The sequence below is a fragment of the Tursiops truncatus genome, chromosome X (genome assembly GCF_011762595.2).
Source record: "Tursiops truncatus isolate mTurTru1 chromosome X, mTurTru1.mat.Y, whole genome shotgun sequence".
Lineage (NCBI taxonomy): Eukaryota > Metazoa > Chordata > Mammalia > Artiodactyla > Delphinidae > Tursiops > Tursiops truncatus.
This window is the reverse complement of record NC_047055.1, coordinates 3,178,733-3,204,025: the sequence shown is the minus strand read 5'-3', so window position 1 is coordinate 3,204,025 and position 25,293 is coordinate 3,178,733. Positions and strand designations below refer to the sequence as shown.

Below are 25,293 nucleotides of genomic sequence, written 5' to 3'. Positions count from 1 at the left end.
AGTTGTGGCACGTGGGCTCAGTCGTTGTGGCTCGCGGGCTCTAGAGCGCAGGCTCGGTAGTTGTGGCACACAGGCTTAATTGCTCCACGGCATTTGGGATCTTCCCGGATCAGGGCTCGAACCCACGTCCTCTGCACTGCCAGGCGGATTCTTAACCACTGCACCACCAGGGAAGCCCCGATGAACTTCAATTTCTAAAAAAGTTTTTAGAACATTTCACGCTGGAAGAAATATTTGATAGTAGATCAAAATTTTTGATCATCAAATATTTGATAATATGAAAATAATGACATCTGCAAGTAAATATGGTAGCAGATGAGCTATAAAAACACATCTGAGCTGTCAGTTCTAGTCTTTCAAATACTTTGGTCTCTTGGAGTAGGAGATGCATCCGTATAGAACGCTCTGTCCTCTACTGAAAGGCTTGGCCTAAAAGGCTTATTAGTTAGTGGGAACAGAGCAAACTCTCTTTATATGTTACCACACAGTGCTTAGTATAGTCTCTAGTCTGATTTATGAATTTCTCCTGGAATGAATTTTCCACAAATATATGATGGAGAACTGTGTAGCCTTGACATTCATTCTGCCTATGAATGTCTTTAGTGTTAGCAGCTGGCATCCAGGCTGGGTTCCAGGCATGCTCCAGTGACTCACCAACCAACACTATATGTCACCTTCTCTACATTTGAAAGAGGAGCAGACCACAGAACACTAATCAGATTCTAAAGGTGCCTTCTTATTTGCTTAATATTTCTACACTGTTCAGAAGAGGCCAATAACAGCAATATTCTTTTCAAGATGATACAATCTTGCAAAAAAATATTTTGGTAATTGATGGCCTACCATTATTTTCATAGCAATAGGGTTTTTGTTTGATTGGTGTTTGTCTGTTTTCTCTTGATTCTTTGGCATCAGAACACTTCCCATCGTAGATTACTTGCCCTTTGAGGTACAGGGGACATGAGACTAGGATTCTTACCGTGTTGATGATTTGTATTACTTTCAAAGTGTTATGAATGTTATGCATTTCTTGTTTTTCCATTCTGGTGAGGAAATACCACTGAGTGCCATTAGATGTTTTTCCTCTTTTGATGTGTTTGTGGAAAACTGGCGTAACCAAAAAAGCACATTAAAGAAGTTCAAACTGGCCCTTTAGAGAGTGATGTTTTCTATGAAATGGATGGAGTAAGCCTCGGGTGGAAACTTTCCCATTTGGACTCCATCCTTTGTAAAACATCGAAATATATGAGGGTTGGAGCATTTGAGTTTTGTTCCTTTTTAGTTGTGTATGAGTAGTGTTTTAAAGCAAGTCTATTAACATATAACTAAGACAGGGATTGAGTTTTCTTAGCTGTGTGATAAAAGTAATTACCTACCAGATAATTTTAAAAGCGGCTCCATATTTTAAATAGTTTAAACTCAGCATTTTGTTTTAAATCTTCATAATCTAATATGTAAAACCATCTGGACTATTCTATATAAGTTCAGTTATATATCAGCTTAGATATATTAGCTTCGGATCAGATATGTATCAGCACACACAAACAGTACGATTTTTAAAGCCTCAGGAATCTATGTCCATGGCTTGAGCAGGAAGAATAGAAGGTGCTATTGGTAAAGTACATTTGGCTTGCAGACCTGATGTCATCCTCTAATGGGCACCAATCCTCTCTGCACTTTTTGGTCAGGGAGCAGTGAGGGATGTGGTGCTCATAGTAGGGAGTCTGAGAGAAGAGCCGAGTATTTCCCAAGCCATCTTATTTCATTTTCTGCCTATCCCCCAACACACACACACACACACACACACACACACACACACCAAACATTCTCCTGCTCTACCCTTTTTGACCCTGGAGTAATGGGTCAGAAAATGCATATTCTTTTTGCCAGAGCTTGAACCTAAAAGCTGCCAGAGCCTTTAATATCTGATAGTGAACAGTATGAATTTCTCTACTGAAGAAGAGTCTGGTAGATTCAGATAATACACTCCTTCTATTCAGAATATCTGAATAAAATATCATATTTTGCCCCTCCCATCAAAAAAAGAAAGAAAGAAAAACTTTTTGAGACTGAAAATGATCATTTAATCTAAAAATATTTCCGGAAGCAGCCACTCAGAAAGTGTTTATATATTCAAATGCTAAAATGTTTTTTTTTTAAAGGGAGGGTAGATTTGTTGTCTGTTTGTTAGCAGGAAACTATAATCTTTAACAATTTCAGATCCTTCAAGGTCTTTCCCAAGTGAGAATAGACGGGGCTTCTTTGATGGGACTCTTGAGTTTTTCACTAGCTTCCATAGTCATTGGGGGGGAAAGAAATCTTTTACCTACTTGTGTTTTTTGAAATTGTGATATGTTTATTCAGTGTCTTTCATTTGGGAGAAGTCATGACCAGCTCCAGGTGAATTCGTCAAAAACACGTTCTTAAAAAGCTTTCTGCTAAATGGTCAATTTGTCCAGTGGCCAAATTGCCAAAAATTAATTTATCCAAAAATAATCCATAGAATGACCAATGTAAAAAATTTACCCAAATTTATTGATTCATCAAAAAGCATGTCTTAAGAAATACTCTTCCAGATTGTATTTCAAAGATTGAAAACATTTTTCTGAAAGGGACCAGATAGTAAATATTTTAGGCTTTATAGACTACATAAAGTCTCTATAGCATATTCTTTGTTTGTTTTACAACCTTTTTAAAAAGTAAACATCATTCTTACCTCGTACAAAACCAAGCTGCTGCCAGTTTTGGCTCACAGGCTGGGCCCTTATATATTCAAATAATTTGTATTTTTTCATATGAATGTTATTCTCAATTATATGCAATGACTACATTATTGAGTATATTCAATGACTATATCCTTGTGTTGATCTAAAACAAATAGACTGCCAGATGCTTCTCCAGCAAAGATGTGTTTATTTGGGATCAGCACTGAATTGCAATTCAGGGTCTGCAACCATGACTAGCCACATGCAAGTCCCTGCATATCAAGGAAAGGGGAGCACATTTCTAGAGAGGAAAAGGAAGTTGGGAGGCCATAGTAAACATAGTCCATGGCTTCTCATTGGCTGAGTCCGTGCCAGGAAATAAAAGGAGTCTTTCTCTTCCTGCTAGGCTCTGTTATTGTCACAGGGCATGACAGGTCTCCTTTCTGGTCTCCCAGTTCTATTTAACTGAGACTTCTGTTTATTAAGTTTTTACATTCTCTGAAAGCATTGCTGATCAAGAGTCATTTTTTTTAGTTTCAGCTACTTTTTGTCCCTCAACGTCAGGAAGGACCTTTCCTGGGTGTAGTGTCTCACGTCAGAGGGAAAGTGCACAGAGTGGACACATTAATTTATTAGTAATGTTAAACCTATTAACATTTGAGTAATAAAGATGGGTAAGAGGGAGAACTCTCAGACGCTTTTTATCTGAAGTCCATATGTTATCAAGATCATAGATATTGAAGATCATCCAAAGCCTTATGCCATCATGAAAGGTTTGGCAACAAATTTCCAACAGGCCTGGTCTGGATATCTTGGGAAAGCTGTGACATCAGATGTTGTATACTTCAGTTCTGGTAAATCTTTACTTTCAGGTCACCAGATGATGTGCACGTTCAGTCAGGGTTTGATGTTTTCTTTAGGTGTGTCACGTGAATCCAAGAGTCTGTTCCTTTCAGTCTGGTGGCACAAGGGTTGGTTAGCAGTACTTCATAGAGGCCTTTCCAGCAAGGCTGAAGAAAGTTCTTCTGGAGTTGTCTTTTCTAATAGATAAAATCTCCACATTGCAAAGTATAACGCTTAAGATCTTCATTTCCCAAAGGTGCATGGTAAAACGATTGCTTGAACAAAACATGGATATTTTTAATGGAAACAACTAGGCCTTTGCAATTTTGGAATCTCTCTCCTTTTATCCATTGTGAGTTAGAAGAAGCAAGAGCCAAGTGCATTGGGTGTCCTGTGACTATCTCAAAGGGTGAGAGTTTATATTTCCAAAAGGGATGGATGTGAGATTTAGAAAGACCAGCAGCAGTGCTTGTGGCCAGGTATTTAGAGAGCCTCTGCATATTTTGCCAATTGAGTCTTAATAATGCTATTAGTGCATTGGACTAAACCAAAAGATGGAAGGTGGTAAGCACAGTGAAAGTGTTGTAAAACCAGCCAAACAGCACAGACTTGTCAAAGCACCTGGCCAGTAAAATGGGTTCTCCAATCACTATGAAGTTCAAGAGGAGTTTTCCAGGTAAGGATAATCTTTTCCAAAAGAACATACGCCACCGAGATAGGAGTAGCCTATCTTCAAGGGAAGGCTTTAGTCCAGTGTGAAAACATACAGACCATGCCTAAAACATGTTTATATCCATCAGATGGAGAAAGTTGTGTGAAATCCATTTGCCAGACCTCGAATGGTCCGTTAGGCAGTTTAAAATGTCCAGGAGCAGTACGAACAGACTTCCCTGGGTTGGACTTAGAACAAGTGGGATAAGTGAGGTGTAGGCCCTTTTTGTGACCTTATTGATGTTTCTCCACCAATATTGGTGCATGAAGACTTATCATTTTGTTATCAGGCCAGTTATTTAATCCATGTACAGTGGTGAGAAGTGGGAATTTTAGAGTCTCCAGTAGGACTGGGTCATTATTTGGTCCAAACCCAGAGCTTTCTCTTTTTATCAAACCAACAACTGTTGAATTTCCAATCTTGTCTTTCCTTTTCTGAGGCCAATTTTGGGGCTTCTCTAGCCAGTTTTTCTAAATTATCATTTGGGAAAATATCCCTTTGAACCATGACAGAGGTTTGGCTGCTATTGGTCCCTTGAACGACAGCAGTCCTTGCAGAAATATCAGCAAGCTGATTTCTCTTAGCTTCCAGAGAGTCAAGTTCAGAAAAAGCCCCGGAATCTTAATAATAGCTAAACTGACAGGTAAAAGTATTGCAGTGACTGTGATGGCTCTAAGGCAAGGGGTGTATCCCTGTGACTCAGGGTCCACTTGCTGTGGGTTAATGGTCATCCCATGTTTTGGGGGTGAGTTTCCCAAGGGCATTCCCTTCCTTTTCATGTAAAACAAGGAAAAAAGGGGATCTGGTAATTGGGATGGCCAAGGGCAGGTGGATTCATCAGACTCTAAGGCTTTGAAGGCTGTGCCATCCAGTTCATCCAATAAAATTGTGTCGGGGTTGTTACTGTTTAGTAAAACATCCAGAGGTTTGACCGTAAGAGAGAAATCTGGAATTCAATTTCGGCAATAACCGACCAGCCTGTGAAAACCTCACAGTTGGTGCTTAGTTTGGGGTTTGAGGAAGCTTAGGACACCATGAAGTCTAGCTGGATCTAGGTGTGACCCTTGTTCTGATATGAGATGGCCTAAATATCAAACTGGGCAAACTGTAATTTTTCTCTGGCACCTTATGTACCTTTAAGGCTAAAAGCTTTACAAGTGGATGGCGTCTTCCTGTGAGGAGGCTTGAGAAGGAGAATAAAGAAGCAAATCATCCACGTAGTGCAATGAAGTAGATCCTCTAAGGAAATGCATATCATCCAGGTCAGCCTTCAGGATCTGTGAGAAATAAGGACTCTCAGTGAAACCCTGAGGTGTTACTGTCCGGGTGAATTGTTTCTCTTTCCCAGTGAAGGCAAAAAGGTATCGGCTAGCTTCATCAACTGGAACACTAAAGAATGCACTGCATAAATCGATTATAGTAAAGAATTTACTTCTGGTAGGAATGTATGCTAGTAATGTATGAGGCTTAGGAACAACAGGGTGTCAAGGGATAACAGTGTAGTTTATTACTGGGAGATCCTGGACAAACCTCCACCCTCAGCCCTTAAGTTTTCTCACTGGTAAAATGGGAGTGTTCCAGGGGCTAGGACAAGGGATAATAATGAGGCCTTGAGCCTTGTAAGCTTCTATTATGGTCTCTATGCCTTCGTGGAATTCTTTACTTATAGGATATTGGTTAATTCTGAGAAGAGGTTTTGAGGGGTCTATTTTAATTTTGATGGGAGGTGTGCTGTGAATTTTGCTAACATCAGGTGGAGATTTTACCCATAAAGAAAGTGGTAGCTGATTCAAGAGGGATAAATGATCAGTGTTTCCAGAATCTATTTTATTATCATCAGAGATGAAAAATAAAAGATGCCAAAGGGTCACGTAATTCATCTGGTGAGTTACTTTGATGACTGCTGTCAATTTCTAGAATTATTTCCCCCTTTTGTGAGACAGAAATTCTAGCATGATACTTCCCTAAGAAGTCTCAGCCTAGTAAATGGACAGGAGCAGAGGAACTCAGGAGAAAAGAGTATACATCTCTCAAAGGGCCTAAACAAAAGGGAATAAATTCAGAGCCAGGAACCTCTTGAGGTTCATTAGAGATGCCCCTATTTGAATTGTTTTAGTACTCTGAAGCAGGGGCTGTTTTACAGCAGTGGAGTTGAGCACTGACAGTGTGGCTCCAGTGTCAATTAGGACTGGAAGAGACTCACTCCACATCTGGAGAAATAGTTCTCAAAGATGATTGAAAGGCCTCCCTTTTTTTTTTTTTTTTTTTTGCAGTACGTGGGCCTCTCACTGTTGTGGCCTCTCCCGTTGCACAGCACAGGCTCCGGATGCGCAGGCTCAGCGGCCATGGCTCACGGGCCCAGCCACTCCGCGGCACGTGGGATCCTCCCGGACTGGGGCACAAACCCGTGTCCCCTGCATCGGCAGGCGAACTCTCAACCACTGCGCCACCAGGGCAGTCCCAAAGGCCTCCCTCTTAATGGGATTAGGAAGAGCCCCTGTAGTTCCTCAGAGCCCATCACTGGGGGTTAGGAGAGCATTGAAAAGGCTGGTTAGAGGGCTAAAGGTGCCTAAAATGCTTAAATTTGTAACAATCTGTTTTCCAATGTCCTGGCCCTTTGCAGTAATAGCAGAAACTGGGAGGGTTTTGGTTTCATTTAGCGGCCTTTATTTACTTGAGTTGAAGATTAAGAACTTTGGTGGCCTTCCTTTTAGGTGACTTATCTAGAGTGTGAGAGAGCTGGTTTGCCAGATTAATTAAATCTGGAGTGGACATAGTTTTGCATTCCATCCTGGTCCTTCTTACTAGAAGGAAAATGTCTCAGTTCAGTCCATTGATAAACATAGAATTAAAAGCTACCCAGGTGGAATCGACATCTGAAGGAAGACCAGAATTTGTTTTTAATAATCTGAAGTCAGTTATAATATTCATGAACAGGTTTGTTGTATTTTTGTGTTCAAGCCTGAATTTTGTTCCAATAAACAGGCTTTAGCAAAGCCCTGGGAATTGCTCACAAAGTTGCCTAGTGATTGCCTGAGCCTGATCATATAATAAGTCAGTGGGTTGGTCTCCCCATTGTAATTCTAGAGACCTTTCAGGATTTTCCCCATTAGTGGTTTTCATCTAGTGCTGGGCCTGGCCTTCACAGACAAACATATGAACTAGCTCATGTAAGCAGAGAAACCACGTTGATAAGTTTGAATGACTATATTAAATTCTTCAGAAAATCTGTGAGGATCTTTGGTTACTTTGGGAAAGCCTTTGACTATGGCTTGCAGTTCCGCTTTAGTCCAAGGAATATGAGAAATAAATGGTTTAAGCCTTTGTATCCTCAGAAGGCTTAACTTCAAAGGGACAGGTCCTGACAAGTTCAGAGGAGAAGAGAGTGGAGAGAGTTTCAGAGAAAAGGGAAAGTTTGGTGGGAGAATTCGTATGGGAGATTTGAAGGTGTAGAGGAGGCATAGGTGGCGTAGAAGGGAAGGAGGAAGATGGTGCTGGAAGTGAGGCTATGAGGAAGTGAGGGAGAGAGACAAGATGGTGCCAAGGCAGAACCTAAGACAAAGAAGCCAAGGAAGAAGAGTCTGAGGTTTAGGGAGCCATTTGATCTGTCCATAATCCTTTGTTTGCCTCAGTTAATCTTAAAATCTTATTTTGCAGAGAGGCAATTTTAGACTCCTAATAATATTGGGAAGCCTCAAAATACCAATCGAAGTCAGCATTCCACTCAGTCCTGGAAAAGTTTTGAGCTACTATAGTCCAATTCAGTTTTAAGGAAATTAAGTGTGGGGATTTCAAAAGTTCCCCGTCATGGCCATGGATATTCTAAATTGCCTTTGGTCAGGTCAGTGCATTTAGTTAGAAATGTGCATGAGGAAGGACCAAATGTTTTTCAACATAAAACGGGCCAGAGTCCCTGTCGGCGGGGGGTGCCCACAAAATACTTAGATAACTGGGACCCATCTCCTAGAGGTTTTTCCTGTAAAGAACAGTTTTCAAACAGCTTAAACAGCTTACAGCACAAATGGCTCAATGCATACAGCTTGCAAGCGAATCCCAGCCAATCTTAAGGAAATAGCTTGGTTTTGCAGGAGCCACGCTGAAGGTTCTTCTAAAAGCCAGTCTCCAGAAGACAGCCCTTCAAAGGAGTAGGCTGAAGGCTGAACTGGCACAGTTTTATTTGAAGCAGCCCCTTCCTGATGGAATTGGGCCAAAAGCATTTTCAGCCAGCTCTGGTTGAAGCGATCTGATCTCAAGATCAGACCTAAGTGCCAAATGAATACCCGTATACAGAACAAGGCCTTTACCAGAAAAATGAAACCTTAATATAGATACCGAATAACGCCTGGAGAGCTTCAGACGCAAAGAGGGTGTGAACCCAGATCCAGGAGAAAGACATACCTTCAAACTCCAGGGTTGGTGAGAAAAACAGTGAACGACAATGGGCTCAGTGTAGGTACCACACCGGCTTGCTCACCAGTCCTGGAGCCGTTGTGAGTATTCTCTGGTCCCTGCAAGGGCAAGCAAAGTGTTGACCTGAGACAACTAGACAGCCAGATGTTTCTCCAGCAAAGATGCATTTGTTTGGGATCAGCAGAGAATTGCGATTTGGAGTCTGCAACTATGGCTAGCCACTTAGAAACCCCTGCACGGCAAGGGAAGGAGAACCCTTTTATAGAGGGGAAAAGGGAGTTGGGGGGGGCTACAGTAAACAAAGAGTCCATGGCTTTTCTTTGGTTGAGTCCTTGCCAGGAAATAAAAGGAGTCTTTCTTCTTCCTGTTGTGCTCTGTTGTTGTCACAGGGTGTGAGTGCGCCCCCTTCTTGTCTCCCAACTCTACCTAAATGACCTTTCTGTTTATTAATTTTTTACAGACCTTATACATTATTCACCTTATGGAGCTTTATTTTCCTCACCTGTAAAGTGGGAATTAAAACAAAACACATACCACTGACTTACTTTAGGATCCAAAAAGATAATATGTGTAAGATACCTACCACATGATAGGAACTCAGTAAATGATGGTATCTCCCCTGCCAGTCAGAGGTGAGATTGGTGGTGGGTAAGGAGCAGGGTTAGTTAACAGTTACCTTACGATAACTGAAGGTGATGGATGAGCACTCACTTCAAGTTACTGATTTTCTGAACTGATCAAAATCATCTCCTTTGCCTATCTGCCTTTGGATAAGGTTCCTGAAATAAACTAGTTCAGTCTTCAGATCATCTAAGTCTATTAAGATGACATTTTCCAATGGTTTCTTTACTGAAAGAAGCTATATTGAAAGAGAAGAAATATTTAAAAAGCAGAGTAGTTATTTTTCAATAGGGGGGATCAGTTTGTACATTCATTCAGGGGTTATTGACAAGAATGAATTGTATGCAGAGCCCTGTAGCCATAAAACACCCCTCTTCATCCCTCCATCCCTGCCCAAAGGAGAGTACTGGTCTAGGTGGTGGATAGCAATATCAACTCTTGATCCCAGTCTGCTTACATGAGCACTGGAGAGTCTGCTTCTTGGCTCTGAAGGAATAAATGATAGCACATGCAGAATTCATCTCTGAGGAACACATTTTCTCGAGAAGAGAATTAAAATCGTAAAAGAAACATTTTGAAGCAAATTACAGTCTTATACGTCTTAAATCATATATTTAAGTGGAGAAGAAACTTAGAGGAATGGAGCGATCAAAGGGAGAATGGCTAATGAGGGCGTTTGAGAGGCTCATGTTGGACGGTACAGATTACCAAGCACTTTTTTCCAAACACTATTTTATCTTTACAAGACACCTACAAGGTGTGTATTATGAGTCTCACTTTAAGCACTGGGAAACTGGGGCTCAGGGAAGTTGAGGCTTGCTCTAGGTCTCACAGCTAGGAAGTGTCAGAGCTGAAGTTTGAGCCCAAGTGTGTGTGACCCCCAAATTCTCTCCATCTTCCATGGCAACTCTGACATACTAGGCACAATGGTGGGGGCTGGGGAAAACAGGAGGCCATTTCAGGCATGATCCCTAAGGAACCACTTAAGTGCATAGTGACTCTTGGGGACAGGTAGGCTCCGGAGATGCTAGTACTAATGCAGTTGCCAGAGATGGCTGAGATGCAGTTGGGCCTGAAGGAAAAGAGGATACCTACAGCATGACTCAAGAAGTCACATTTCAGACATGGGGTGGTAGTGGGTTTCCTCTGTGAGCCTATGGAGTAGCTTTGGTTAGAATTATCTTAAAAATTAGCTCCTTAAACTTTGGTCACAGCCTGTAACCAAGAAATGGAAATCTGGTTTTCCTTTCTTCCATCGCTTCAGATTAGATCATCTCGGCTGTAAATTAAACAAGCAGAGACATTTAGGATTATATTTTTACTGTCATCAGTTTCCTGACTCTGTGCCACAACTGTTCAAAACACACCTTAGTTTGTGCCTCATTGACGTATGAAAGGACAGTATTCATTGGGGCGTCTTTTTCATATTTACAGTTTCATTTATATAGCAAGTAGAAGTAGATGCTTTTCTGAGCCAAGAACAACCTTCCATTAAAGTAATTCAGCAGCGTTGACTACTTAACCAATGAATATCAAACCTTGGGGAAAGATTCAAAAAGAGTAAAAAACATTAAGGGCCCAATTTAAGAGTAACATTTTGAGATTTTACATAATGAGACAGAGGTACTTTTCTTCGTAAAATTAGAAACTGTTCTTTTCATGTAAATATAGCTAGGAAAGTGTTCTTTGATCGTTTTCTTTCTTTTTGAAAATTAACTGATGCAATTTGTAAAAGGAAAGTTCTGTTTGTATCCATTCCTAACCAAAGACCAGCAATGGATGTGACTGCAAACCCTCTATTTTATACATGCATAGACTGGTTAGGTATGAAAGACTCCTCAATACTTTTCATTAACAATGTATGTGTTTATTGGTTATTTGTACATTCTGATTTTAAGTCAAATATTTGCCGTCTATATTGACATATAGAGGAGTATGAAATGTAAATTCATGGAAGAATTTGGAAAACTTTGCTTTTCTTTATTTTATATTTTCAGTATTCAAGCCAGTGGATTTAAAGCAAAACCTAATTGCTTCATAATGTTTTCTTGTCAAAGTTAGCGTCTTGTCCAGTAACACCCACTGCATCCTTTGATATAACACTGTTCAATAGAACATTTTTTGATGACAGAAATGCTCTTTAATCTGTTCTGTTTAATACAGTAGCCACTGGCCACATGTAGCTATGGAGCACTTAAAATATGTCTGCTGTGACTGAAAAACTAAATTTTAAATTTTATTTAATTTTGATTTTAATTTAGCCACATGTAGTTAGTGGATACCATATTAGACATTCATTCACATGCTGTTTATCTCAGGCATAAAGATATTTAGTATTTAGAAGTCAATATGGAGTCATTTAATTGCTCTTAAGGAACAGATGGAAGCCTCAGCTGGTCCTTGAAAATAATTGTGTCAAGCTGCGCAGGCCTGGGATGAGGAATGTGCAAATATTTTAATGAACTAACTGGTCAGTTTGTTTATTCCTTTATGCACTCAGCAGATATTCATGAAAACACCTAGTAAATGCTCTTCACTGTGGTAGGTGCTGGGGATACAAGAGGTTCAAAGGAAGCACACCACCTTCAAGAAATACACCAGGTAGAAAAGGCAGACAGAAAGTAATAACAAACTTTCATACAAATCAGAAGAGAGTTGAGAAAGAGGGAAAAGTCAAAGATAACTACCATACGACCCAGCAATCCCACTACTGGGCATATACCCTGACAAAACCATAATTCAAAAAGAGTCATGTACCAAAATGTTCATTGCAGCTCTATTTACAATAGCCAGGACATGGAAGCAACCTAAGTGTCCATCATAGGATGAATGGATAAAGAAGATGTGGTACATGTATACAATGGAATATTACTCAGCCATGAAAAGGAACGAAATTGAGTTATTTGCAGTGAGGTGGATGGAGCTAGAGTCTGTCATACAGAGTGAAGTAAGTCAGAAAGAGAAAAATATTGTATATTAACACATATATGTGGAATGTAGAAAAACGGTACAGATGAACTGGTTTGCAAGGCAGAAATAGAGACACAGATGTAGAGAACAAACGTATGGACACCAAGGGGGGAAGGTGGCTGGGGGGTTGGTGGTGGGATGAATTGGGAGATTGGGATTGACATATATACACTAATATGTATAAAATAGATAACTAAGAAGAACCTGCTGTATAAAAAATAAAGAAATAAAGTTCAAAACTTCAAAAAAAAAACTTCATTCTAATGAGGGTCCAGATGATTTACTTTATTATAGATACGGTGCAGAACAACTTTCTCTGTAGGAAAAGTGACACGTCAAAGATTGATGATGTTATGTATTAAGAAAAATAGATTTTTTTTTCTTATTTGAACTGTTAAAAACCAAAATTTAACTGAGTAAATTTGAAAATCGAATTGGCTTTATTAGGCGATTCATGAATTGGGCAGCGTCCCATCTAGCAACGGGAAGAGTGCTCCAAGGGGTTGTACAGAATGGAAGGTTTTTATAGGAAGAGGGGTGGGGCCAGGGAGTTATTAGCAAAAGAAAAGAAAGGATTATTTTTAGGCCAGGACATCTTTTGGGGGAGAAGAGTAATGTCAAGGGTTTAATCCTGCAGGTTGCCTCTTCTTCCCTTGGGGGATAGAGAGGACCCATGTGACAGATTACTTAATTGGTGCTGACCAGGAAATTCCAGACTGTAATTAAGATTACATTGTGGTAAAGGTTGAAACTAAAGTTAGGTAGGTATTAAATCTGGGTTTGGTATCATGGACTTTAGCGCAAGCGATGCCATTTGGGGCCTATGGTTTTTCTCTTTAACAGACCCTCATTTTTATTGTATTATAGAGAATTTAGATTTAAATGGCAAGTGAGATGTGTTTACCATCTGTCTTTTCACTTATTTATAGAAGTGTTCAAGGCCAAAGAAGCAGCTCTGGAATGGAACTTCTGCATGCTGAACCTGATGCTCCTGCCTCAGAAGTACGTGCACTGAGTACATAGAGTAAACGCTTGGACCCTTATTCCCATAATGTTGATTCTTTTGTTAATGTGTGTTGCCAAGGTGGGGGAAGAAAACAAATTTCCCTCTACACTTCTAGGTTCTTGGCTGAGATGCCCCTGTAATAAAAAGACAGGATTAACAGGAGAAAAACAAACAGATGTTTAATAACATGTACATCTCCTTGTATACGTGGGAGAGACCCCGGAATACTGCATAACTCTCCAAAATGGCTCAAGCTACCAGCTTAAAGGCCATTTTCAGCTAAAGATAAAAGAAGATGTTGGGGGCGGGGAGTCAGTTGTGGGGAAGCTTGTTATGCAGATTTGAGTCCTGGCTTTCTGCATTGATAAGAGCTCCTAGAAATTTCAACTCATCCCTTTCTTCCCGGTGCAAAGAGGAAGACACACTTACAAATGGAAGTATCTCTTACAGTAGAGTAACTTCTGTTGGTTTTCAGAGCTTCTCCTCTGTCTGCTGTTTCTTAAACATAACCAGCTCAAAATAATCCTTATGCCAAGGAGGCATAATTTGGGGTGGCAAATTCAGCTTCCCTTGTCCTACATAGGTTTTAATTTCAAGAAATATCCCATATGGGCATAGCACTTGAGCAGTGTTACACAGTTGCCTTTTTGTAGCCATTTCTTATTGGGAGCCAGTAATGGCCATGCTTAGAATGATCCCTGTAGTAGCTTTAAAAAGAATTAAGCTGTGCTCTATGTCAGACATTGTTCAAGGTCTTTTTGACTTGTGAGTGCATTTCGAAATGAGAGGTTAGTGACCTGCCTGCTACTGTAGGCTATATGAGTAGAATCATGAGATGGCAGAGTCATCTGCCCATTATGGGCAGAACCCAATTCCTAATTAATCTGGATTGTCCTCCATCCTTTCCTCTTCTTTTTTATAAACTTATCTATTTATTTATTTTTGGCTGTGTTGGGTCTTCGTTGCTGTGCACGGGCTTTCTCTAGTTGTGGCGAGACAAGGCTACTCTTTGTGGTTGTGCTCGGGCTTCTCATTGCGGTGGCTTCCCCTGCTGTGGAGCACGGGCTCTAGGCACGTGAGCTTCAGTAGTTGTGGCACGTGGGCTCAGTAGTTGTGGCTCGCGGGCTCTAGAGCGCAGGCTCAGTAATTGTGGCGCATGGGCCTAGTTGCTCCGCGACATGTGGGATCTTCCTGGACCAGGGCTCAAACCCGTGTCCCCTGCATTGGCAGGCGTATTCTTAACCACTGCACCACCAGGGAAGTCCTGCCTCCATCTTTTTCTTAAGCCATTCAATGTATCATCCAATTATCCATTCACCAGACGTTCATCTAGAGAATTCTATAGGGATACACATTAATAGAAATATGACACCTGGTTCTGCCCTCAATGATCTAAATTCTAGTCTGGGAGATAAGATCAAACTGCAAGAAAAACAGATATAGAAGAACAGAAAAAGCATCCTAGGAAACCTTCCCAATGGATAGTCTCACCTTACCTGTCACTCCATGGGTGCATGTAACATATCTGCTAGGCTGGTTCGCTGCGGTGGTGACAGTACTACAGAGAGAAAAGACGACCCAGACATCAGAAGATAAGGGTTCAATTCCTGATTCAGCCATTTACCAATTATGTGACTGGGGGAATGTTATTTTACCATGGGGAGCCTCAGTTTCATTATCTGTAAAATGGGAGTGGTAATAATCTCTGCCAGGCTACCTCATAAAGATATATGATAATGCTCAAAGGAACCTCATTTGTTAATATGTTGTCTGTATTCATGCAATAGAATGAAACTTCTGTGAGAGCAAGGGTACTCTTGTTCATCAGCACATCACCAAATACCTTGAACAGGGCTGGCCACACATAGTAGGTGCTCATAATAAATATTAGATGCACAAATGAATACTGTATGTTAAAGCACTCTATTATTTTTATAGCACTCTTTAAATGTCTGGTAAAGGGATTTCAAGAACAGTATCAACAGGTTGGATGTGTAGACTCTCACTTTGGTTTTCAGGCTTCCATGTGATTTTGCTTGAAAGGATTTTCATGTTCCGTGGACTATGCAGGTATTTAAGTTCTTCTGTAACATGGAGATGCTGTGAACACATATTTTCAATATGAAGTGCTGATTTTTCTATTGTATTTTCCAACTCTTGCTCATTCAACAAGCTACTTCTGTGTAGATAAAACTTTCTCCCTTCTGGAGACGTACCTCTGCTTAACCTAGCATTCTGTTCAAGACAGTAGGAAACAGTGAGGAAATGAGGTAGAAGAAGGTTAATTTAAATAGAGCAGTGCTCTGTTTACACACAAACTAATTTTCAGCTATGCTAGGAAAAAAGGCCAAGGCATCCATATAGCTCTGGCCATCAATCTGACATCTACACAGCTGACAGCCGGACTTCATCAGTCAGTCAACAGATATTTACCCAGGATCTGTAGTGTGCTATGTGTGAAGAATCCATTCCTTCAACTTAATGTTCTGAGGAAAGTTGGATTAAAAAAATTCTCACTTTATAAAATTTATAAAACCTAAGTAATTTGAACATTGAAAGGTAAGTTTTTTAAAAAAAAATCATAATCTTATCACAATGGCATAGTTGCTATTTAATTTTGCTAATTTCCATTCAGTATCAGTCTACCATCACATCTGTTTTTTACTTAGTTATAATGATAGCTTGCCTAATACTCCATTCCCTTTGGCTTTCACTTATCACTAAATTCTACCTATGTACAGTCCCAAATTTAATCATTTCAGTAACTGTACAATATACTATGGAATTGAGGGACTTCTGTTTCCAATCAAGATGGAGTGACAGGACTAGATTGACTTTCCTGCCCAAAACAGCCAAAAATAAAAGACAAAAATATATGAAATAACAGTTTTCAAGATAATGGACATCAGGCAATAAAGGACAGGGACTCTTAAGAGATGGGAAACGAAAGGTCTTGCCTTAGTTATAGGGAAAAATTAGCCCTAGGCTAACTATTGCTCTGGTTCTGACTATCACATCATTAAGGCAAGACCAAAGGGATCAAATCAAGTAATTTAACTACATTCCAGAACAAAGATGAAGAATGTTTATAGGATGCAAAATTATCCAATACCCCCAGAAGGTAAAATTAACAATATTTGGCATTCAGTCAAAGATTACCAGGCATTCAAAAAAAGCAATAGTAATATGTAACTCTTCTTGAAGAGAAAGCCCAATCGATAGGAACTCACGCAGATCAAACACAGGTTTTAGAATTAGTGGACAGGAATATTAACATATGTGTTACGTATGTTCAGAATTTTAAGTAGGGACGTGGAAGATGGGGAAAAATCTCAAGTTGAAATTTGAGCAATGAAAACAACACCAGATGGGACTGATGGCAGATTAAACATTGCAGATTTAGTAGATTGGAGGATTTAAAGACAAAGCAATAGAAATTCTCCAAAATTAAACACAAAGAGAAAAAAGTTTTAAAAGAACAAGAAAAAAGAAAAGAGCATCAATTAGCTGTTAGAAACTCTTCAAGTGGCCAAATATATGTGTAAATGGAGTCTCCGAAGTGTAGAGGGAAGTACAGAAATATTTGAAATAATAATGGCCAGAGAATTGTCCATGTTTGATAAAAGCTATAAATCCAGAGATTCAAGGATCTCAACTAAACCTAAGCAAAAGAAACATGAGGAAAACCACACAAAGCATACACTGGCCCCTGCCAGGGATCATCATATTTTGATCTGTCAGCTGTTACTATGGACAATGCTGTATTCAAAAAAGGCATGTTCTGTTGAGAACAGCTGTTAACTGGCAAGGAGTTGAGAACAAGGCGATGTATTGAGAACAAAGTTCTTTCCACAAAACCACCACCTCACCATTTGAACAGCAGTGGCTTTAAGTAGTAGCATCAATGCCAATCCAAAGCAAATTCTTCCTAATTGACTCTGTCCCAAATACTTTATTTTAAATGATGAGTTTAGGTGACTTGTGTTGCCAGCTTCTGACATTCTGTCATCCATCCCTAGAGATCTGTTGTTCCTGGACGGTGTTGCACTACGCAGGCATTGTGGCAAAATTGGAGCTTGTACATTATCAGGTTGCTTTTTCACTCAAATCCATTGTGCCTGGAGCTGGTAGACTGTTCTTTAGAAGGAGCTGGCTTTGAGCATGTACCAGGGGCTGGGTGGGGCAGGAGAGCCATAGTATATATCAGACTCAGAAGCACTCTGCCCAAGCTGATTATGTGTTAATGAGGAGGACAGGACAAACCTGAGTTAGGGAGCAATCATGAAAGCATCTGCCATTGATTTTACACCTACTGTGTGCTAAGCACTTAATCATGTGTTCATTCAGCAGATACTTATTGTATCCAGAAAGTGGTCTAAGAAGGTCAGCCCTAACTCAATCTAGGGGTGTCCGGAGTGGGGGGCGTGACATGGTACTTAGGATTAAGTTTTATTGAGGACTTACGTGTCAAGCATTGGACTAGGTGCTTGACCCCCACAGTAACTCTACAAGGCGTTATTATTCCAGTTTTACAGATGGTGAATCTTGGATTCTTGCTATTGAAAAACTTGCCCAAAGTTACATAATAAGTGGCAGAGCCCAGATTAAAACCAAGGCCTGTCTGGTCCCAATATCTATGCTCTTCCTACACAGTGAAGCATCTGCCTTCAAATCAAAGCTCTTTGTTTTCTCATATTGTCCTATTCTTTGTTTCATGACTTCCTTTTCTTTATATTTTTGAGCATTTTAAACATACCTGGTTTTAAAGGCCATTTTAGATTCATTTATTAATTCATTGACCAAATATTTATTCAACACCTACTTTGTAACATACACTGTTTTAGGTGAGGGGAGTAGATACATCAGTTAACAAAACTGAAAAATTCCTGTTCTAGAGGAGCTTACATTCCAACAGGAGGAGATAGACTTAGGTAAACAAGATAAGTATAGTAAATAAACAAATCATATATTAGAAGGTGAGAAGAGCTATTGAAGAAAGAGTAGGAAGCAAAGGATTGGAAATGCAACAGATGGGGGAGTGCAGTGTTAAGTATGAGCAAAGATTGAAGGAGGTGAGAAAGCTAGCCATGAAGATATCTGGGGGGAAATTCAAGAAGAGGGAAAACCAGTGCAAGGCCTTGAGGTGGAAGCATGCCTGGTATTTAGAGGAATAGCTGGAGCAGAGTGAGCAAAAGTGAGAGTAGGTACGGATGAAGTCAGAGATGTCATGGCAGTTGGGTCAAGTAGGGCCTTGGAAGCCATTGTATGGATTTTGGATTTTACTCTAAATGAAATCGGGAGCCATTGGAGAGTTGTGAGCAGAATGATGTGATATGTTTGGTTTATTAAAAAGAGTCACTATGTTGAGAATAGGCTGTGGGGAGCAGAGGCAAGAGTGGAAACTGGGAGCCTAGTTAGGAGGTTGTCTCAGCAGTCCAAGTGAGAGATGATGATGATGGCTTGCACCAGGGTAGTAACAGTGGAAATTGTGAGAAGTGGTCTCTTTGTAGATATATTTTGAAGATAGAGCCCTTGGATTTGCTGACATCGGATGAAATGTGTGTGAGAGAGAGAGAAGTTAGGGATGACTTTAAGGTGCTTGACCTGAGCAACTGGAAGGATGGTATTGCATTAACTTTGAAAACAGTGGGAAGAATTTGCAGGCTTAGGAGTGTTTGTTGGGAGGTGTAATACAGGGTCTCAGTTTTGAAAATGTTTGAGAAGCCTACTACATAGTTAATTGGAAATGCAGAGCTGGCCTGGAGATAAGGATATGGGAATCATCAACATGGATGGGTCTTAAAGCTAAAAACTTGGATGAAGTGACCAAGGGAGGAAGTAAAGATATAGATAAGGACGAAGGACTAAGCTTGGAGCACCCCCAACGTTAAGAGATCAGAGAGAAGAGAAGGACTCAGCCTTGAGACTTGAGAGGGAGAGACCAGTGAGGTAAGAGGTAAGCCAAGTGAAGAAAGTATTTCCAGGAGGAGGGAATGATGACAGTGCCAAACACTGCTGATAGATTAGGTAGGTTGATGACTCAGAAGTGACCATTAGATTTAGGACCTGGAAGCCATTGCTGACTCGGAGAAAAGTTTTGATGGAGTATAGATGGGGGCAGGGAGATAACATCTGATTGAGTAGGTTTAAGAGAAGATAGTGGAATTGGAGATGTTGAGGACTTCCCTTTGAGAAGTTTTGCTCTCAAGGGAATCACATAAACAGAGCAGTAGGTGGAGAAGTGGTGGGATCCAGAGAGAATTTTTAAAATTTATTTTTATCTTGCTTTGGCTTAGTTTTATTTTATGTATTTATTTATTTTGCCACACTGTGTGGCCTGTGGGATCCTAGTTCCCCGACCAGGAATCGATCCCAGGCCCTTGGCAGTGAAAGCATCGGGTCCTAACCACTGGACCACCAGGGAATTCTCCAGAGAGAATTTTTTTTACCCTATTTTTAAAGAAAATTTATTTTATTGCCGTAAGAGTCATAACATGAGATATACCCTCTTAACAAATTTTAAGTATACATTATTGTTGACTATAGGTACAATGTTGTCCAGTAGACCTCTACTCTCTAGAGCTTATTCATCGTGCTTTTGATCATTCCTATGACTTTTAATTTATTTCTGTCCTTTTTTTTAAAGGAGTGCATTTGTAAAATTCTATTCTATTTTACCTAGGGTTTTCCCCATGGCTATTCAATCTGTCATCTTGACTGGAAGCCCTATGGCACTTTTTTTTTTCCAAAAAGTAAAATGCAAGCATCTCTTAAAAATTAGGCAGAACACTTTTGACATTAAGCTAATCAAGGGGAAAATGTGAAAATTGGGGGACATACTTCTGGAGTGCCACCCCCACAGTGTACACTCCCTTCTAGGTCACAAGAGCATCAGGTATTGGAGGCTGCCTTGGAAGCCTGCTCTGTGTCTAGCCTCAAAGGCCATGCTTCTCTTTAAAATCCTTTAGTGTATTGTTCATGGAAACTGTTATGGAGTAAAAGTGAATCCAAAACTCCTCTTGAACTTGTAAAAGCTTATCGATTGCCTTCCTGCCCCCATGTATGCATGTTCATTTCATCTTTCTTTTTAGCTTCTAGCTGCCTCTCTTGAAAGACTATCTTCAGGCCTTCGTCCTAAATTGTATTTTAAACTGGAATCTTTTAGCTTTCAAAATAGTTTCTTTGCGTTGTTTTTTCCCAAGCCATTTTGTATTACTGCACATGATTCCATCAGTTGAGATCATTTAAGCTCACTGCATTTATATTGATGGGCTAAAAATTATGAATGCACAAAAATGGACATCTTAACACCCAAGTATATACATTTCTATTGAAAATCATCCAGGAAGCAAGGAGCTAGTGATTAAATTGACATATGGCTATGATAAAGAGCAGAAGCAAGAAGACACAGAAAGAGAGGTCATATCCTATCTCAATGAATACCACCCCAGCAGAATATCTTTCTAAATAATGAAAAGATTGCCACATCCCCAGAAACATATTGCTTATCTTGAAGAGTACAAAACACAATGTACTTGAACAGTGAAGTTGCACAATTTCCTGAAGTTCAAATGCTGGGATTTGATCTGGATGAAAGTGCTCCAACAAACAGCTTCCTTAAGGAAAAATGAGCATGAGTCTATGTCTTAATCCAGTCCCAAACAAACAAACACACAAACAAACAATTTTTTGGCAGAGATGTACAAGATTTCACTGATAAACCAGTTACTTAAATTTCATATGAGCAGTGAGCCCCAGCCTATTCAGAAAGGATCCAGTTGTTACGGAAATGGAAGTGCATCACTAAATGGGAATATAATGTATATGGTTTAAAGTAAAAAATGGCTTAAAGTGAGGTACTAGGGTTAGGGAGAGTGGTGCTGAATTTGAAGTCACTGGATTATATCACTCACTCTGCTCCTAACTTGCTGTATGACCTTCTCCTCTTTGACACTATCAAATGGGGAAGTTGCACTAGAAGCTCCCCAGGGCCACTTCCATCTCTCTGCTACTATATATTAAAGGTACTTTTGCTACTAATACTTTCAACTTTAATTTGTGTAAAAAACATGAAGTGGTTAAACAGCCCCCCAGTCATCCTCTCCTTTCTCTAAGCCTAGCCTGTACATGCAGGACCTCTAGAAAAATGGCCCCATCAGTGGGGGTAGTTCTCCTACAGCCTTCCCACTTCTCTGCACCGGCATGCTACCAGCACCTCTGCAGTGCATATATATATATATATAGCCACGGCCTTTGGTTGGCACACAGTTTTCTTATGCTTGTGCTTTTAACACATCTATACTGTATTTCTCTTCTGAGTTTTGACGTTGGATAGCATGTGGCACCCATAATCTTTTTTTGTTGTTATCTTCCAGCAATTTTTTTCAAGTACGTGTTTCATGATGGTTTTGTGTTAGGTATTCAATTTATTGAAACAATCTTAGAAATGAAGTGAAACGCAGCAAAGTTTGTGTTCTGCCAGTTTCTTGTTGTTTTATATATCTTTGTCACCAAATTGAAATGTCATCTTCTCCATCCCTTTTGGAAATTCCTAGGGTCGAGTTAATGTTGTAATGGTTGACCAGTATGGATCACAAGAATCTGCTCGTGTCATTAAAAGAAAGTCTTTTACATATTATGACTCCAGCACATCCACCTTGGAAACCATACCTGAACCACCAGGTGGGTACATTTGGACATTTGGATGGGGACTCTCAGAAGAAAAATAGTGGCCTACAGAGTAGTTACAGTTTTTCAAATGAAGATAATGTTCTATTTATAATGGTGTGAAATTGCAAGAGTGATTTCTAACTTTCTTCATCTTCTGTAAATTTTTTGAGATGATGATTTGAGAGCAGTGAAAATGAATATCTTATCAATGGTTCAAGTGCTTCGGAATGGTATTATTCTCTCCCACTTAATTTTTTAAAGTTTTTATTGAAATATAATATGTGGAATCTAAAAAAATGATACAAATTAACTTATTTACAAAACAGAAATAGACTCACAGACATAGAAAACAAACTTATGATTACCAAAGGGAACTGGGGGGAGAGAGAAATTAGGAGTATGGGATTAACTGATAAGACACCACTATATATAAAATAGATAGATAACAAGGACCTACTGTATAGCATAGAGAACTATACTCAGTATCTTGCAATAACCTATAATGGAAAAGAATCTGTATATATACATATACATATGTATATATATATTATATACATATAACTTATATATATATATATATAAATAACTGAATCACTTTGCTTTACACCTGAAACTAACAAAACATTGTAAATCTCCCGTTTAATTTTAATCTATAGATTGGTGCTAGATCTCAGTCCTAGGAGGAGTAGCATCTTATCTTCTCATACTTGTGCAGCCTCTTCTGCTATGGTATAGTAGTTGCAGTCCAAGGAAACCTCTTGTTTTTTAAAAACTGTACTATAAAAAGAATTCTTAGTAAAGGGCGAAGTGATAGTCTCTCAAAAACAATGATACTTACTACAGGAGTTTCAATATTAAAGACATTTCATAAATATAATTGTATAAAAAATACGAAACTTAAAGCAGTGGTGGATACATAATGCAAATCATGTCCTCCAATTAGCTGACCTTATCATACTTGTATTGTGGAATGTCCACATGTAGAAGTAATGCTTCTATTTTTGAAATATTCTAGTTAACAGTTCTTCCATTATTGCTGTCAATCTCAAAGCTTTGTTTAAAAAATCCTTTCAAAACAAAACGGGGACAAAGTCCATGAACCCATTATTGTGATTTCAAAAATGTATAAGAGCAATTTACTTTACGCACAGTAAAATCCACTCTTTGGGGTGTGCAGTTCTTGACAAAGGCAAAGAGTCATACATCCATCACCACAGTACCAAACAGAACAGTTATGTCACCCCCCAAATTCCTTTGTGCTGCCTCTTTGAACTCAAACTCTGTCCCCCATCCTCTGGCAACTATTGATCTGCATTCTATCTCTGCTTTCCTTTTATCAGAATGTCATGTAAATGGAATCATACAATGTCTAGCCTTTTTCGGTCTGGCTTTGTTAAAAAAAATAAATTTCAGATTCATACATGTGTGAGTCAATGGTTCATTCCTTTTTTCTTGCTGAGTAGTACTTAATCTTATGAATGCACTACAGTGTTTTCTGTGTGTGTGGTTTTTTTTTTTAACTCATTCACCTGAAGAAGGACATCTGGGTTGTTTCCAAGCTTTGGTGATTATAAATAAAGCTACTGTAAACATTTGCATAGAGGATTTTTGTGTGCCTATATATTTTTAATTCATTTGGGTAAATTCCTGGGAGTGGGACTACTGGGTCATATGGGAAGTGCGTGTGAAGAGAACTGCCAAACTCTTTTCTGAAATGACTCTATAATTTTGCATTATTCAAATAATGTTCTCCACTTTGCTTTTTGTGGCTGCCGAAGGAAAGTCATGTCACAACACCTCCAAGAGTGCTTCAGGCACTCCCAGGATCCCACATTCTGGGAAACCTAGTTTTACAGAAGTGATTTATGACTAGGTTTGATTTGGTTTTATCAGTTGGAAGGTACCAAATTCCAGAGGCAGAGCCAAAAGAACTTTTATAAAGAAAAGACACTTAACACGAATGGGTTGGGTGCCTGCTTATGCTTGGATGGATGGAGGTAAAGTGAGACATTCCCTTCTTTTACTTAATTTTCAAATACGAACAGATTTTTTTAAACAATTTTTAAAAAATTAATTATTTATTTAATTTTGGCTGTGCTGGGTCTTCCTTGCTGCACGTGGGCTTTCTCTAGTTGTGGCGAGCAGGGGCTGCTCTTTGTTGTGCACGGGCTTCTCATTGCAGTGGCTTCTCTTGTGTGGATGGAGCACAGGCTCTACGTGCACAGACTTCAGTAGTTGCAGCACGTGGGCTCATTAGTTGTGGCACACAGGCCCAGTAGTTGTGGCTCATGGGCTCTAGAGCGCTGGCTCAGTAGTTGCGGCGCACGGGCTTAGTTGCTCCGTGGCATGTGGGATCTTCCTGGACCAGGGCTCGAACCCATGTCCCCTGCATTGGCAGGCGGATTCTTAACCACTGCGCCACCAGAAAAGTCCCTCAAATATGAACAGATTTTTAAGTAGTGTTCTGTATTACTCCTGGTACCTGGCACACCTAATCATTAATGTGGAATAAAACTGGACTTTCCTGTTTTTATAATTTATAACAGGAAATAAACAGAGAAATTTGTGTAATCTGTTTGATAGTGTTAGTACTTTTGCTTTTTTCATCATGAATTCCACTGTCTTTTCTTCCTCAGCACCATTATCTTTGCCGAGCTTTGAAGTCAAAACTGAGGTGGAACATGTGGAGCAGATGGACCAGATGGGTGACATGGAGCAGGTGGATGAGGAGAAAGAGGTGGACAAGGTGGACCAGGTACCCCAGGAGGACCGGGACACCATCTCGTTCCCCAGTGTCACTGCTGACGTCAGAAATCAGGTATCTCTGGGAGTCTTGCTCCACATATTTGTCTGTACCACTAGCCTGCAAAGCCCCGAATTTCCACTCTTGTGCTCAATTTCACTTTGCAAAAAGCATGCTCTTTGTTTTTTTAAACTGTATCACCGTTTCTGTTGTACTGGACTTTCTGATGCAGCTGAGAATCCAATGGGCTGTAGCCAACAGGGAGATTGGAGGTTCTCTAAGACCAAATCCTGTTCTCCTCTTAATGTGAAATATGCAAAGACACTTTGTGCTTGAGAGAAAGTTCGAGCCAAATAGGAAGCTTAAATACTAAGAAAGGGCACTATTTTTAAGAGCTGTGCTCATCACCTGTGAGGGGATCTAACTATCCCATGGGAGGATGACTTTCCTGCCTACCCATACCAACACTGCCTACCCGTACCAACACTTCCCCACCACGAGCTAGGTTTCCGCAATGGAATTGTTATTAGGTTAGAAGCATCCCTTTCAGAATGTTAGATATATCCAACCTCCAACTGTCAGCACCAATGTATGGTTCAAGGCCAAATCAAAA

General features: G+C 39.8%; 1 protein-coding gene across 1 annotated transcript in view; it reads left to right on the top strand.

Moving 5' to 3' along the window:
* The window catches only part of PASD1 (PAS domain containing repressor 1), a 122,926-nt gene that overhangs the window by 85,744 nt on the left and 11,889 nt on the right, over positions 1-25,293 (top strand). The window contains exons 12-14 of the mRNA XM_073798866.1: positions 13,191-13,263; positions 21,823-21,949; positions 24,574-24,755. Of these exons, the coding sequence (XP_073654967.1) occupies positions 13,191-13,263; positions 21,823-21,949; positions 24,574-24,755 (382 nt within the window). The remainder of the gene's footprint in view (positions 1-13,190; positions 13,264-21,822; positions 21,950-24,573; positions 24,756-25,293) is intronic.